The sequence below is a fragment of the Somniosus microcephalus genome, chromosome 4, assembly GCF_052327205.1.
Source record: "Somniosus microcephalus isolate GS21.2 chromosome 4, FLI_Smic_1.0, whole genome shotgun sequence".
NCBI lineage: Eukaryota > Metazoa > Chordata > Chondrichthyes > Squaliformes > Somniosidae > Somniosus > Somniosus microcephalus.
In genome coordinates this window covers 162,322,629-162,339,667 of record NC_140990.1, presented here as the reverse complement: position 1 = coordinate 162,339,667, position 17,039 = coordinate 162,322,629, and the positions used below count along the sequence as shown (strand labels likewise).

The 17,039-nt window shown below is 47.2% G+C and overlaps 1 protein-coding gene across 2 annotated transcripts in view; it reads left to right on the top strand.

The window, feature by feature from the left end:
• erbb4b (erb-b2 receptor tyrosine kinase 4b) overlaps positions 1-17,039 on the top strand; it is a 1,694,493-nt gene that overhangs the window by 1,468,398 nt on the left and 209,056 nt on the right. For both annotated transcript variants that reach the window (XM_085985415.1, XM_085985416.1), the window contains exons 22-23: positions 10,404-10,479; positions 10,654-10,800. In XM_085985415.1, the coding sequence (XP_085841541.1) occupies positions 10,404-10,479; positions 10,654-10,800 (223 nt within the window). The remainder of the gene's footprint in view (positions 1-10,403; positions 10,480-10,653; positions 10,801-17,039) is intronic.

Genomic DNA, 17,039 nt, shown 5'->3' with positions numbered 1-17,039 from the left:
GTGAATAGCACGTTTAGCGAGTTGGACACACCGCAGGTAGAGGTTGGACAGGCAGAAAGGGAACGGGTGACCAACAGGCAGAGTACTAGGCGCAGGCAGGTAGTGCAGGGGTTCCCTGTGGACATCCCCCTCTCAAACAGATACACCACTTTGAATACTGTTGGGGGGGATGGCTTATCAGAGGAAGGCAGCAGCAGCCAACTTCCTGGCACCAGGGGTGGCTCTGCTGCACAGGACGGGAGGAAAAAGAGGGATAGAGCTATAGTAATAGGGGATTCTATTGTAAGGGGAATAGATAGGCATTTCTGCAGCCGCAAACGAGACTCCAGGATGGTGTTGCCTCCCTGGTGCAAGGGTCAAGGATGTCTCAGAGCGGCTGCAGAACATTTTGGAAGGGAAGGGTGAACAGCCAGTTGTCGTGGTGCATATAGGTACCAACGATATAGGTAAAAACCGGGATGAGGTCCTAAAAGCTGAATATAGGGAGTTAGGAGGTAAATTAAAAAATAGGACCTCAAAGGCAGTAATCTCAGGATTGCTACCAGTGCCACGTGCTAGTCAGAGTAGAAATAGAAGAATATTTCAGATGAATATGTTGCTAGAGGAATGGTGCCAGGGGGAGGGATTCAAGTTCCTGGGACATTGGAACCGGTTCTGGGGGAGGTGGGACCAGTTCAAACCGGAAAGTTTGCAGCTGGGCAGGGCTGGAACCGATGTCCTAGGCGGAGTGTTTGCTAGTGCTCTGGTGGAGGGTTTAAACAAAAATGGCAGGGGGTTGGGAACCTGAGCAGGGAGACAGAGGAAAGGGAAACAAGGATAAAAGCAAAAGAAAGGAAGGAGAAAAACAAAAGTGGCAGTCAGAGAAATCAACAGTTTAAATCAAACATGGCCACAGTAAATAATAATTCTAATAGGTCTAAGAGTGTTAAAAAAATAAGCCTGAAGGCTTTGTGTCTTAATGCGAGGAGCATTCGTAATAAGTTGGATGAATTGGCTGCGCAAATAGAGGTAAACGAATATGATTTGGTTGGGATTACGGAAACATGGCTCAAGGATATCCGGCCAAGGCTGGGAACTCCACATCCACGGGTATTTGATATTCAGGAAAGATAGGCAAAAAGGAAAGGGAGGTGGGGTAGCATTACTGGTTAAAGAAGGGATTAACACAATTGTAAGGAAGGATATTAGCTCTGATGATGTGGAATCTGTATGGGTAGAATTGAGAAATACCAAGGGGCAGAAAACATTAGTGGGAGTGGTATATAGACCTCCAAACAGTAAGGCGGAGGTTGGGGATGGCATTAAAAGGGAAATTAAAGAAGCGTGCAATAAGGGCACAGCAGTCATCATGGGTGACTTTAATCTACATATAGATTGGGCTAACCAAATTAGTAACAATACTGTGGAGGAGGAATTCCTGGAGTGTTTACGGGATGGTTTCCTGGACCAATATGTCGAGGAACCAACCAGAGATCAGGCCATCTTAGACTGGGTATTATGTAATGAGAAAGGATTAATTAGCAATCTTGTTGTACGAGGCCCCTTGGGTCGGAGCGATCATAATATGATAGAATTCTTCATTAAGATGGAGAATGAAGTAGTTGACTCAGAGACTAGGGTCCTAAATTTAAATAAAGGAAACTACGATGGTCTGAGGCGCGAGTTGGGTAGGATTGATTGGGGAATGTCACTCAAAGGGTTGATGGTGGATAGGCAATGGCAAACATTCAAAGACCGCATGGATGAACTACAGAATTTGTTCATCCCAGTTTGGCATAAAAATAAAACAAAAAAGGTGACTCAACCGTGGCTAACAAGGGAAATTAGGGATAGCATAAGATCCAAGGAGAGGATATATAAATTGGCCAGAAAAAGCAATAATCCTGAGGATTGGGAGCAATTTAGGATTCAACAAAGGAGGACAAAGGGATTAATTAAGAAGGGGAAAATAGAATATGAGAGTAAGCTTGCAGGGAACATAAAAACTGACTGTAAAAGCTTTTATAGATATGTGAAGAGAAAAAGATTGGTGAAGTCAGAATCAGGGGAATTTATAATGGGGAACAAAGAAATGGCAGACCAACTAAATACATATTTTGGTTCTGTCTTCACAAAGGAGGACACAAATAACCTCCCAGAGATACGGGGGAATATAGGGTCTGATGAAAGGGAGGAACTGAAAGAAATCAGTATTTGTAGGGAAATGGTGTTTGGGAAATTGATAGGATTGAAGGCCGATAAATCCCCAGGGCCTGATAATCTACATCCTAGGGTACTTAAGGAAGTGGCCCTAGAAATAGTAGATGCATTGCTGATCATCTTCCAACATTCAATGGAATCTGGAACAGTACCCATGGATTGGAGGGTAGCTAATGTTACCCCACTAGAGAGAAAACAGGGAATTACAGACCGGTAAGCCTGACACCAGTAGTGGGGAAAATGCTAGAGTCCATTATAAAAGATGTAATAGCAGAGCACTTGGAAAACAGTGACAGGATCGGACAAAGTCAGCATGGATTCACAAAAGGTAAATCGTGCTTGACTAATCTACTGGAATTTTTTGAGGATGTAACTGTTAAAATAGATAAGGGAGAACCAGTGGATGTGGTGTATCTGGACTTTCAGAAGGCCTTCGATAAGGTCCCACATAAGAGATTAGCGTGTAAAGTTAAGGCACATGGGATTGGGGGCAAGGTATTGACTTGGATAGAGAACTGTTTGGCAGACAGAAAGCAAAGAGTTGGAATAAACGGGTCCTTTTCCGAGTTGCAGGCAGTGACTAGTGGGGTACCGCAGGGATCGGCCCTTGGACCCCAGCTATTCACAATATACATTAATGATCTAGACAAGGGAACTAGATGTAATATCTCCAAATTTGCAGATGACACAAAGCTGGGTGGGCGTGTGTACTGTGAGGAGGATGCCGAGAAACTCCAGGATGATTTGGACATGTTGGGTGATTGGGCAGAAACATGGCAGATGCAATATAACGTGGATAAATGTGAGGTTATCCACTTTGGTGGCAAAAACAGGAAGGCAGATTATTATCTAAATGGCAATAGATTGGGAGAAGGGGAAGTGCAACGAGACCTGGGTGTCCTTGTGCACCAGTTGCTGAAGGTAAGCATGCAGGTGCAGCAGGCGGTTAAGAAGGCAAATGGTATGTTGGCCTTCGTAGCATGAGGGTTTGAGTACAGGAACAAGGATGTCTTGCTGTAGTTGTACAGGGCCTTGGTGAGACCACATCTTGAGTATTGTGTGCAGTTTTGGTCACCTTATCTGAGGAAGGATGTTCTTGCCATGGAAGGAGTTCAGCGAAGATTCACCAGGCTGATACCTGGAATGGCAGGAATGACGTATGAGGAGAGATTGGGTCGATTGGGCTTGTACTCGCTGGAGTTTAGAAGAATGAGAGGTGATCTCATTGAAACTTATAAAATTCTGACAGGACTGGACAGACTAGATGTAGGAAGGATGTTCCCGATGGTCGGGGAGTCCAGAACCAGGGGACACAGTCTAAGGATAAAGGGTAGGCCATTTAGGACAGAAATTAGGAGGAATTCCTTCACCCAGAGAGTGGTGAACCTGTGGAACTCTCTACCACAGAAGGCGGTGGAAGCCAGTTCATTAAATATATTCAAGAAGGAGTTGGATATATTTCTTAAGGCTAAAGGGATCAAGGGGTATGGGGAGAAAGCAGGGACCGGGTACTGAATTTGGATGATCAGCCATGATCGCATTGAATGGCGGAGCAGGCTCAAGGGGCCGAATGGCCTACTCCTGTTCCTATCTTCTATGTTTCTATGTTTTGTATGATGGGAAAAGCTTGTAATGGGATGTCTAGTTTGACTGTCCATTCGATGGCCTCCTGAGATGCCAAATTGAAAAATGAGGCACCTCCTGCACAGATCTTAGAGGGCAGGTTGATGTGATGTGCTCCATGGTCTGGGATTTGTGGCCACAGTCGCACTTGTGGAGCAGGTGGCCACATCGTCCACGCCCTCTGTGGATTGCGTTGAGCGCTGTCCACTGTCTTCAAGGGAGGTCAAAACCAGGGACCTCTGCTGTTGGGTCAGTGATGAGGTGTTGTTTCTTTATGTTGCATGTGTCACATAGTGACCTCCCTCCTCCCCTGCTCAGCCTCACCTGAAGTGGGCTGCCACTGATTGTCACCTCTGATGTGCTACCTCTTGCATAGCACCATTAAGGAAAGTCAAAGAAAGAAAAAGAAAGACTTGCATCTTTCATGACTTCAGGACGTCCCAAAGCTCTATACAGCCAATGAAGTACTTTTCAAGTGTAGTCACTATTGCAATGTGGGATGTGTGGCAGACAATTTGTGCACAACAATGTGATAATGACCTGATAATCTGTTTTTAGGTGTTGGTTGAGGGATAAATATTGGCCAGGACCCCTGGGAAGAACTCCCCTGCTCTTCATCAAAATAGCGCCATGGTTCTTTTATGTCCACGAGAGTGGACTGACAAAGCCTCGGTTTAACATCTCACCCAAAAGGTGATGCCTTCAACAGTGCAGCCTAGATTTTGTGCTTAAGTATCTGGAGAAAGACTTGAACCAACAACATTCGGACTCGGAGGCGATAGTGCTACCACTGAGCCACAGAGTCAAGTGCAGTGTGTGTGTGTTATACACTGAAACATAGGCCTGTTTCAAACCCCACAGTGGAAATCCAACCCACAAAGGGTTAATAGAGAATTATACCATTCAATGACAACAGAGAAACTGAGCGCCCTTCTGTGTCTGGCTAACTCAAAAAATACAATCCCTACTCCTTGGAATGATTCTTAGCAGTTTCATGTACTAAAATTCAATTTTAGTTTTACAATGCACCTTCTATCAACCCACAGTAGACATATATTCTCCACTCTATCTGGCCAATCTGCTTCCTATTCCTCTCATTTGCAAGAACAGATACCCAGTTACTCTGTATAGGAGCTGATTTAATAAGATTATCAATAATTTGTTAAATACAAAAGAGAACAAATGATGAACCATTGTTTTTCTTCAAATCCTTCTTTTTCATTGTTCCCAGTTCTTCCACTCTCCCCTCCTAAAGATGCTGACTTTTGCTTGGGGTGCAGGTCTAGAGGGTGTTGGCAACCTTTTGGCAGCTCACCCTAGTGCTCATTCTTCATGTCTTAACCTGAGCGATGAGTCTCAGCGGGCATTCAGTCACAGCCGAGCCCAATTCTTTCCTCGATCCAATATCCACAAAAGCGCATATCCACAGGTGTCTCGGGATACCAATCAGAAAAGAAAGACTTGCATTTATATATCGCCTTTCATGACCTCAGGACGTCCCAAAGCACTGTACAGCCAATTAAGTACTTTTTTGAAGCGTAGTCACCTTTATAATGTGGCAGCCAATTTGCTCACAGCAAGATCCCACAAACAGCAATATTAGCAGACACTCTAACTGACTTCTTCTCCCGCAACCCCACCCTCCCACTAGTCCAGGGTACTGAGGCCAATTGCAGCGTGATACTACTGCCCTAGCTGAGGCCGGCTACCTCAGCAAAGCCCAGTACATGAACCTGGGACGGCCTGGGCCGTATGGCTTAGTGCTACACTGGGGGAGACTGTCCCATTCCCCATTTATAATGGGCATTGGGCATAGCATTCTCCAGTAATCAACCAGAGATTATTTCTCAATAAAGGCAGAGGGATGAAGTCACAATTGTTACTTCCCTTGTGCGAACATGACCAGACATCAGGAGCATGGAGCAAGTTGATAGTTTTACCATCTGTACTGACAGCTGGTGTCTCTACAGAAACAGAATAATATAGCCATAGGAAATTGAAGTGGTATATATATCATAAAAAATAAATCATACCTTCCAGTGATTTCAAGGCAGTAATGCCATTTCAGGCTGCACATTTTGCTTATAAACTGCTTGAGATTTACTCTTATAGATAATCCCAACTGCTCAATGAGATTTCAGTTTTATAATCACTCCCTGGCAAACGTTATTCTCTACATAAAGGGAAAATTATATTCAAATTCGCTGGGTTTTTGGAGAAAACATATTTGTTGGAATGTATGTATGTATCTATTTAATAATTTTCAGCGGCCAGCTGAATCAAAGCCTTTACGGCGGTTTAGATGGTCATTCCATCTGGGCAGTCCAACAGCTGATTGCAGCAATGACACAGAAACGTGCAAGGCAGATATGGAGCGGGAGATTACATATCCACCAGAAGCTTTATATTATCTTGCTACACTACTGAATGGTTTTTGTGTCATTGTGCATGAAATCACTGCTCCCAATTCTTCAGGCCATCGTAATATTCTGCCTTTTACCAACTCAATGTACTCAAGCACTTGGGACTTTGGCAAATTTAAAACCCTCAGAAGTATTGAGCTAGCTTCTTCCTAGATGCATTTAAGGGGAAGCTGGATAAGTACATGAGGGAGAAAGGTATAGAAGAGTATACTAATTGGGTGAGATGAATAAGAGTGGGAGGAGGCTCGTGTGGAGAATAAACTCCGGCATGGACCAGTTGGGCCGAATGGCCTGTTTCTGTGCTGTATAATCTATGTAAATAAGCTTGAAAATGTGAGCTGTTGTAACTGTTAAACTCCCAACTCAGCTGCTCATAACCTGCCTCGCACTCGTCCATAAGCAATAGGAGCAGGAGTCGACCATTCAGCCCTTCGAGCCTGCTCCGTCATTCAATAAGATCATGGCTGATCATCGACCTCAACTCCACATTCCTGCACCATCCCCATATCCCATAAGAATGTAAGAAATAGGAGCAATACTTATACAGTGCCTTATCACATCAAAACATCTCAAAATGCTGTTGTTGATGTAGAAGTTCAGCCATGATCTTATTGAATGGCGAAGCAGGCTCGATGGGCCGTATGGCCGACTCCTGCTCCGATTCCTTATGTTTTTATGCTGTTACAAATTCAGTGCTAGCCAAGTCCCACAGACAGCAATTAATCTGTTTTGTGTGGTGCTGGTTGAAAAGGGATGGGACATAGGAACTGAGTAAGTGCTGTCTGTGGTACATGGCTGGCACTGAATTTATAAGAACATAAGAAATAGGACCAGGAGTTGGTCATTCCACCTCTCGAGCCTGCTCCACCATTCAATTAGATCATGGCTGATCTGTATCTTAACTCTGTTTACCCGCCTTGGTTCCATATCTCTTAATACCCTTACCTAACAAAAATCTATCACCCTCAGTTTTGAATTGCTGGATAGGATGCCAGGAGAGCTCCCTGCTTTCCTTTTTTCAAATTAACATCCATCCGAACCATTAGACAGGACTTCAGCTTGACTCCTCATCCAGAGTAAGGCACAGCACTCCTTCAGTACAGCATTGGATTGTCAGCCTGGATTGCATGCCCTGCTGTGGCAGTACTGACTGAGCCCAAGCTGCCACCTCTGTTCTACCTCAGCCACTCCGCAGCTGAAAGCCTTACCCACACTTTTGACACCTGTAGGCTTAATTATTCCAGCCCCCTCCTGGCTGGACTCCCATCCCCCACTTTCCGTAAACTCCCAACCCAGCTGCTCATAACCTGCCTCTCACTAAGTCCCTCACGTCCATCACCTGTGGCCTCAATGACCTACACTGGATGCCTGTCTCCCAACATCATTTTTAAATTTATTTTTTGAGTGTGGGCAACCCTTGCAAGGTCGCATGGGTTGCCCATCCCTAGTTGCCCTGAGAGTCAACCATGTAGTGTGAGACTGGAGTCCTATCTAGGCCAGATGAGGTAGGAGTGGCAGGCTGCCTTCACCAAAGGACATTAGTGAGCCAGCAGCAGCCTTCATGGTTATCTAACCGTGTTAGCCAATTTGTGCACAGCAAGATCCCACAACAGCAAATAGATAACGACCAGATCATCTGTTTTTTAGTGATCTTAGTTACGAGATAAATATTGGTCAGGAAGAACTCCCCTATTCTTCTTCAAAATAGTGCCATGGGATCTTTTATGTCCACTTGAGAGAGTAGATGGGGCCTCGGTTCAACATCTCATCCAAAAGACGGCACCTCCGACAGTGAAGCTCTCCCTTAGTGCTGCACTGGGAGTGTCAGCCCAGATTTTGTGATCAAGTCTCTGGAGTGTGACTATGAACCCACAACCGTCTGACTCCAAGGTGAGCATGTGACCCACTGAGCCACGGCTGACACTATGGTTGTAAGCCACTTGTTTTCTATCATGGTTTCTGAATTCATCCCCAATTCTCCATTAGATGCCTGCTTTGTAACCACTCTAGCATATTCATGATGCCTAATTGAAAGTGATGCCATCCCAATTGATGGAGAGGCAGTGCTAGCACAGTTGCCAACTGTACTTAATGCTTGGCACCATCGATTTCAAACCCATTTTCCAAGGTACACCTGCCCTGAGTTCAAGAGTTAAAAACCTGACTCCTGGGCACTGCTGGAACAGAGTCAGCTCGAACGCCCCAAATTCACGGCAGATCTGGAATCTCTGGCGGCAGCACGCTGGTCCACAGAAGGTCCAGGAGTTGGACTACGGGAATATTCCTACAGTGGGGAACAGGGTTTAATCTTGGACACATCGTCAGACATTCTTCGGGCTCGCCGGTGGGATCCAAACGTGTTAAACAGGACATTGCTAGATATTCAGGAAATCATGGGAAAACTGAAATGCATCTTCTGCTTCTTCCTGGCTTCATTTACGAAACAAATCATCGAAATAAGAAGCTGTCCCTTTCTTGCATTGAGGTCCCTGCTGTAGTGAACGGCCCGGAAAATATTAAATGGGGATGTTGGGAGAGCCCCTGCCCCCACCCCGACAGCTCACTGCGTCTAATCAGCGAGTCACCATACAGAATGGGAATACCTGCACCGAGTTAGCCGATCATAGAATTGTAAAATAGTACAGCACCGAAGGAGGCTATTCATCCCATTGAGTCTGCGCCGGCTCTTTCGAAGAGCAGTTCAGTTAGTCCTACTCCCCCAGTCCCCCAGGTGCAGCAGGCGGTTAAGAAGGCAAATGGTATGCTGGCCTTCATAGTGAGAGGATTCGAGTACAGGAGCAAGGATGTCTTGCTGCAGTTGTACAGGGCCTTGGTGAGACCACACCTTGAGTATTGTGTGCAGTTTTGGTCACCTTATCTGAGGAAGGATGTTCTTGCCATGGAGAGAGTGCAGTGAAGATTCACCAGACTGATGCCTGGGATGGCAGGAATGACGTATGAGGAGAGATTGGGTCGATTAGGCTTATATTCGCTGGAGTTTAGAAGAATGAGAGGGGATCTCATTGAAACTTACTCAATTCTAACAGGATTAGACAGACTAGATGCAGGAAGGATGTTCCCGATGGCGGGGGAGTCCAGAACCAGGGGTCACAGTCTAAGGATAAGGGGTAATCCATTTAGGACTGAGATGAGGAGGAATTTCTTCACCCAGAGAGTGGTGAACCTGTGGAATTCTCTACTACAGAAGGCAGTTGAGGCCAATTCATTAAATATATTCAAGAAGGAGTCAGATATATTTCTAGAGGCTAAAGGGATCAAGGGATATGGGGAGAAGGCAGGGACAGGGTACTGAATTTGGATGATCAGCCATGATCTCATTAAATGGTGGAACAGGCTCAAGGGGCCGAATGGCCTACTCCTGCTCCTATCTTCTATGTATCTATGTATCCCCCGCTCTTTCTCCATATCCATGCAATTTTTCCTTATTCAACTATTTATTGAATATTGAATCTGTATCCACCACCCTATCAGGCCATGCATTCCAAATCCTAACCACTCGTTGCATAAAAAGTTTTTCCTCATGTCTCCTCTGGTTCTTTTGCCAGTCACCTTAAATGTGATCTCAGTATGGGAGCTACAGTTAGCTTCCTGAGGGAAGGGAAAAATCAGGCTGGGTTCCTGCTCTAGATCCCTATTGCAGTGACCCCGCACCATGACCTCGCACCATGACCATGTACTATGACCCCGCACCATGACCCTGCACCATGACCATGCACTATGACCCCACACCATGACCATGCACTATGACCCTGCACCATGACCATGCATCATGACCCCGCACCATGACCATGACCCCGCACCATGCCAGAAAGTGCGGTTGTATGGCTGGATGTCCAGTAAGGACAGGATTGGAGTCAGCTGTGATAGCTCCATGGGTGAAGAGCCAGCTGCCACTCACCCATGAAAACTGGCCATTTGGACCAAGGTAGCAGAAGGCCACCTGTACTCATATCACAAGGAGAGTCAGGAAGGGAATGGAAGGGAGAAAATTAGGAGAAAAAAAATAGATGCAGTAACTTTTGAATAGAGATGGGATAAATGTTGTCATGAGTTTTAGCACCACATAATTGTCTGCCTGTTACTTGCATAAGAACAGTTGTGAGTATTCCACTAATACTCTTCACCATATCCTTGCAGATGCCGATTAAGTGGATGGCTTTGGAATGTATTCACTACCGGAAGTTCACCCATCAAAGTGACGTGTGGAGCTATGGTAGGTTCTTGACTGTGAACACTGCATGTTTGCAGCAGGATTTTGCAGTGTGTCCGGTGAGGCACAGCACGTCTTTCCAATGCTCAGATTTCTTTTGACGCTTCTGACTCTGGTCTGTGGTTCAAGAATGCGGTGAGTGGATGAATGAATTTTATTTTTGTTTATTTCCTACAGGTGTCACTATTTGGGAGTTGATGACTTTTGGCGGGAAGCCATACGATGGGATTCCAGCACGTGAAATACCGGACATTTTGGAAAAAGGAGAGCGCCTTTCGCAACCTCCGATCTGTACCATTGATGTCTACATGGTGATGGTGAAATGTAAGCGGCCCTCATTACTCCAGCAACGTTGAAGGGTGACTCTTTAAACAATGCTCAGGCACAGATCTGGCTGCAGCTGAATAGAGCAGAATAACAAAGACCTCACTTGAAGTCCAGAGTCTCCCAAAGATTGAAAGGTCCCTATTTATACGGGAGGGGAGGGGAGGGGAGTGAAAGCAGTGGATGGTCACAAAGGGGGAGTTGGTCTTTAACATTTACTCCTCCACTTTAGAAGTCCAGAACTAATTTAAAGTCTTGGTTCATAGCCCATAGAGTGCTCAGGGCGACAGACACACCATTGTAGCAGGGTTTACTGCTCTTTCTCTCTTTGCTGGCACAAAGATGACAGGCTGTCATACCACAACCTCACAAAATAACCCTCACCTCCACTCTCTATCTGTGTGCGCATATCCCAAGTGCGCCTGTCTGAATGATTTGAAATTTTTTCTCTTTGTTGCTGCTGCTCTCCAGTTTAAAGAGATATCGGCCCAGAAATTCGTGTCGGGGGCTTCCCGCGGGTGCAAGCCCCCGACCTACACTTACCTAGCGCGCCGGCAGTTGAGGCCTGGGCCTGCGTGCATTTCCTGTCTGTGGCCCGTTCCAGCTCCCGGTGTGCTGTGCTTGCGTGACCCAGCGGCGTAGTTAGTGCGATGCGTCAGCTGGGATCACGTGAGCACTGGGCAACCAATCGGAGGAGGGAAAAGTCCATTCATGAGTTTGACAGAAAGAACTGTCAAACTCATGAAAACTCTGGGCGCCCAAAACAGTACTTAGCCTTAAAATAAATTTGAAAAAAAATCACACTATTTAAATCAACTATAAATAACATTAAATAACTATTTTAAACAATAATTTAAATTTTTGAAAAAAATAATTTTATAAAAAATCGGGGCTAAAAATACACTTACCTTACTGTAAGGTATTTAAAAATAATAAACCTGTGGAAAAAATGTTCTAATTTTAATTAATTGACCACTTACCTTTTAAAATGAAGTCCTTACGTCTGGTTTTTTAATGTGTAAAATGTAGAGGCCTTCACGCACAGGCAAACCTGTAAAAAAAGAGGAAGTTCAACGCGCACGCGCAGACTCCTGCGTGCATGCGTTCGACCTCTGAACCCCTTGGTTCAGAGGATCGGAAATGCCGGTTTCCCGTGCATGCGTAGTGCATGCAAGAAACCGGCACTTCCATCGGGTCCACGCGTGAGTACTCCGTCCGTACTCACGCGTTGGGACCCGAATTTCTGGGCCATTGTTTGCTGTTCAACCCCCTAACCTATTAAATTCTCTGCCAAAAATACTCTCTGCCTCTCTCTGCCTTCTAAGCCTCCTAAAAAAAAAAAGACGCTTACTGTTTCTTCGATCTCCCTTCTGGAGACTCCATCTCCTGCTGCTCAGTGTTCAACTGTTCCCCCTCACCCACCCCCGCCTCACCCTTGTAAAACTATCTGAGATATTCGATGACGTGAGGTCTTGTTGCTGACATTCTTTTACTGGGTTCATTGACAGAATTGTGCGCGCGATGATGTCACTGACCATAAAAGTTGGAACCATCGAACAGGAAAATGTGGAGTGAAATTGCATATACTGTATGACACTGATCCCAAGCCTTTCCTAAAGTTACATCCATCTTCCAGCCTAGGACATTGGATAAGGAATGGCAGTGGGAATCCTAGAATGATACAGCGCAGAGGGAGGCTATTCGGCCCATGATGCCTGTGCCTGCTCTTTGAAAGAGCTCTTCAATTAGCCCCACTCCCCTGCTTGTTCCTCATAGCCCTGCAAATATTTCCCCTTCAAATATTTATCCAATTCCCTTTTTTAAAGTTATTATTCAATCTGCTTCCACCATCCTTTCAGGCAGTGCATTTCAACAACATCAACTTCAAACAAAAATTCTCCTCATTTCACCCCTGGGTTTTTTGCCAATGATCTTAAATCTGTGTCCTCTGGTTACCGACCCTCCTGCCAGTGGAAACAGAATCCTGACGTATGTCCCCCAACCCCTACCCCATCCTTGCAATGGACACTGAAGCAAATTGTGACACCCGACTGTGTGTAGGTGGGTCAGTCCATACCGGGGAGGTTCTGGTCAGTATGGCTCAGTACCGCTCCATATAAATCAAACTGACAATCACTTCTTCAACCAATCTTGGTTTCTGAAGGCTATTAACTGCAGGCAAATCAGAAGCTGTTAGTGTTCAGCGAATGAATCCTTTATATAACAATCTCATCATTGGAGCCACAATGAACCACATTATGCTCAGAAGCCTCTGCTCTTTATTCTGAAGAATTCTAATTTTATTGAAGTTTATCATAGTCTTTGCCATTTCCTTTTAATATTCGGCCTTTACTTTTCCTGAAATGATGATTCATTTTAATACCTTTTCATCAGTACGGTATAGTTCAACACCTCATATGCATGTCAGCATCAGGCAAATATTATAATTTAAATTATATCTTTTATAATTGAAAGCTCCATTGTGCCCTGCAGTCATTGCAAAATTATTTATTTTCACCATCGAGTCAAGGAGCTGCCTGCTTGAGTAATGTTCTGTTTTACCTTGCTGATAGGAAGATATTCCAGTTTCTTCGCAAGGGATGATGAATAAAAGATGGTACTTTCTGTAACCAAATGTACTGACCAGAGCTTCTACTCACACATTGACCACAGCTCCTGTGTTCACACGGACCGCAGCTCGTGTGTTCACACTGACCTCAGCTCGTGTGTTCACACTGACCCCAGCTCGTGTTCACACTGACCTCAGCTAGTGTGTTCACACTGACCCCAGCTCGTGTGTTCACACTGACCACAGCTCGTGTTCACACTGACCCCAGCTCGTGTTCACACTAACCTCAGCTCGTGTTCACACGGACCGCAGCTTGTGTGTTCACGCTGACCTCAGCTCGTGTGTTCACGCTGACCTCAGCTCGTGTTCACACTGACCTCAGCTAGTGTGTTCACACTGACCCCAGCTCGTGTTCACACTGACCTCAGCTCGTGTGTTCACACTGACCTCAGCTTGTGTTCACACTGATCTCAGCTCGTGTGTTCACTCTGACCTCAGCTCGTGTTCACACTGACCTCAGCTCGTGTGTTCACACTGACCTCAGCTCGTGTGTTCACACTGAACCCAGCTCGTGTTCACACTGACCTCAGCTCGTGTGTTCACACTGACCCCAGCTCGTGTTCACACTGACCTCAGCTCGTGTTCACACTGACCTCAGCTCGTGTGTTCACACTGATCTCAGCTCGTATGTTCACACTGACCGCAGCTCGTGTTCACACTGACCTCAGCTCGTGTGTTCACACTGACCCCAGCTCGTGTTCACACTGACCTCAGCTCGTGTGTTCACACTGACCTCAGCTCGTGTGTTCACACTGACCTCAGCTCGTGTGTTCACACTGACCTCAGCTCCTGTGTTCACACTGACCGCAGCTCGTGTTCACACTGACCTCAGCTCGCGTGTTCACACTGACCTCAGCTCGCGTGTTCACACTGACCGCAGCTCGTGTTCACACTGACCTCAGCTCGTGTTCACACCGACCTCAACCCGTGTTCACACTGACCGCAGCGCGTGTTCACACTGACCGCAGCTCTTGTGTTCACACTGACCTCAGCTCGTGTGTTCACACTGACCGCAGCTCGTGTGTTCACACTGACCGCAGCTCATGTTCACACTGACCTCAGCTCGTGTGTTCACACTGACCTCGGCTCGTGTTCACACTGACCGCGGCTCGTGTTCACACTGACCGCGGCTCGTGTTCACACTGACCGCGGCTCGTGTTCACACTGACCTCAGCTCGTGTGTTCACACTGACCTCAGCTCGTGTTCACACTGACCTCAGCTCGTGTGTTCACACTGACCTCAGCTCGTGTGAACACTGACCTCAGCTCGTGTTCATACTGACCTCAGCTCGTGTTCACACTGACCTCAGCTCGTGTTCTCACTGACGTCAGCTCGTGTTCACACTGACCTCAGCTCGTGTATTCACACCGACCTCAGCTCGTGTTCACACTGACCGCAACTCGTGTTCACACTGACCTCAGCTCGCGTGTTCACACTGACCGCAGCTCGTGTTCTCACTGACCTCAGCTCGTGTGCTCACACTGACCTCAGCTCGTGTTCACTCTGACCGCAGCTCGTGTGCTCACCCTGACCTCAGCTCGTGTGCTCACGCTGACCGCAACTCGTGTGTTCGCGCTGACCGCAGCTTGTGTGTTCACGTTGACCGCAGCTCGTGTTCACACTGACCGCAGCTCGTGTTCACGCTGTCCGCAGCTCGTGTTCACGCTGACCTCAGCTCGTGTGTTCACACTGACCGCAGCTCGTGTTCACACTGAGCTCAACTCGTGTTCACACTGACCGCAGCTCGTGTGCTCACACTGATCTCGGCTCGTGTGTTCACACTGACCTCAGCTCGTGTTCACACTGAACTCAGCTCGTGTTCACAGTGACCGCAGCTCCTGTGTTCATACTGACCTCAGCTCATGTGTTCACACTGACCTCAGCTCATGTGTTCACACTGACCTCCGCTCGTGTTCACACTGACCTCAGCTCGTGTTCACACTGACCTCAGCTCGTGTTCACACTGACCTCAGCTCGTGTTCACACTGACCTCAGCTCGTGTGTTCATACTGACCTCAGCTCGTGTGTTCACACTGACCGCAGCTTGTGTTCACACTGACCTCAGCTCGTGTGTTCACACTGACCTCAGCTCGTGTGTTCACACTGACCTCAGCTCGTGTGTTCACACTGACCTCAGCTCGTGTTCAAACTGACCACAGCTCATGTGTTCACACTGACCTCAGCTCATGTGTTCACACTGACCTCAGCTCGTGTTCACACTGACCTCAGCTCGTGTTCACACTGACCTCAGCTCGTGTGTTCATACTGACCTCAGCTCGTGTGTTCACACTGACCGCAGCTTGTGTTCACACTGACCTCAGCTCGTGTGTTCACACTGACCTCAGCTCGTGTGTTCACACTGACCTCAGCTCGTGTTCAAACTGACCACAGCTCATGTGTTCACACTGACCTCAGCTCATGTGTTCACACTGACCTCAGCTCATGTTCCCACTGACCTCAGCTCCTGTGTTTCCACTGACCTCGGCTCATGTTCACACTGACAACAGCTCGTGTTTTCACACTGACCTCGGCTCGTGTTCACACTGACCTCAGCTCATGCGTTCACACTGACCTCAGCTCGTGTTCACACTTACCGCCGCTCGTGTGTTCACACTGACCGCAGCTCGTATTCACACTGACCTCAGCTCGTGTGTTCACACTGACCGCAGATCATGTTCACACTGACCTCAGCTCGTGTGTTCACACTGACCGCAGCTCGTGTGTTCACACTGACCTCAGCTCGTGTTCACACTGACCTCAGCTCATGTGTTCGCACTGACCTCAGCTCGTGTTCACACTGACCTCAGCTCATGTGTTCACACTGACCTCAGCTCGTGTTCACACTGACCTCAGCTCGTGTTCACACTGACCTCAGCTCGTGTGTTCACACTGACCGCAGCTCGTGTTCACACTGACCTCAGCTCGTGTGTTCATACTGACCTCAGCTCGTGTGTTCACACTGACCTCAGCTCATGTTTTCACACTGACCTCAGATCGTGTTCCCACTGACCTCAGCTCCTGTGTTTCCACTGACCTCGGCTCATGTTCACACTGACCACAGCTCGTGTTTTCACACTGACCTCAGCTTGTGTTCACACTGACCTCAGCTCGTGTGTTCGCACTGACCCCAGCTCGTGTTCGCACTGACCCCAGCTCGTGTTCACACTGACCTCAGCTCGTGTTCACACTGACCTCAGCTCGTGTGTTCACACTGACCTCAGCTCGTGTGTTCACACTGAAGCCAGCTCGTGTTCACACTGACCTCAGCTCGTGTGTTCACACTGACCCCAGCTCGTGTTCACACTGACCTCAGCTCGTGTTCACACTGAGCTCAGCTCGTGTGTTCACACTGATCTCAGCTCGTATGTTCACACTGACCGCAGCTCGTGTTCACACTGACCTCAGCTCGTGTGTTCACACTGACCCCAGCTCGTGTTCACACTGACCTCAGCTCGTGTGTTCACACTGACCTCAGCTCGTGTGTTCACACTGACCTCAGCTCGTGTGTTCACACTGACCTCAGCTCCTGTGTTCACACTGACCGCAGCTCGTGTTCACACTGACCTCAGCTCGCGTGTTCACACTGACCTCAGCTCGCGTGTTCACACT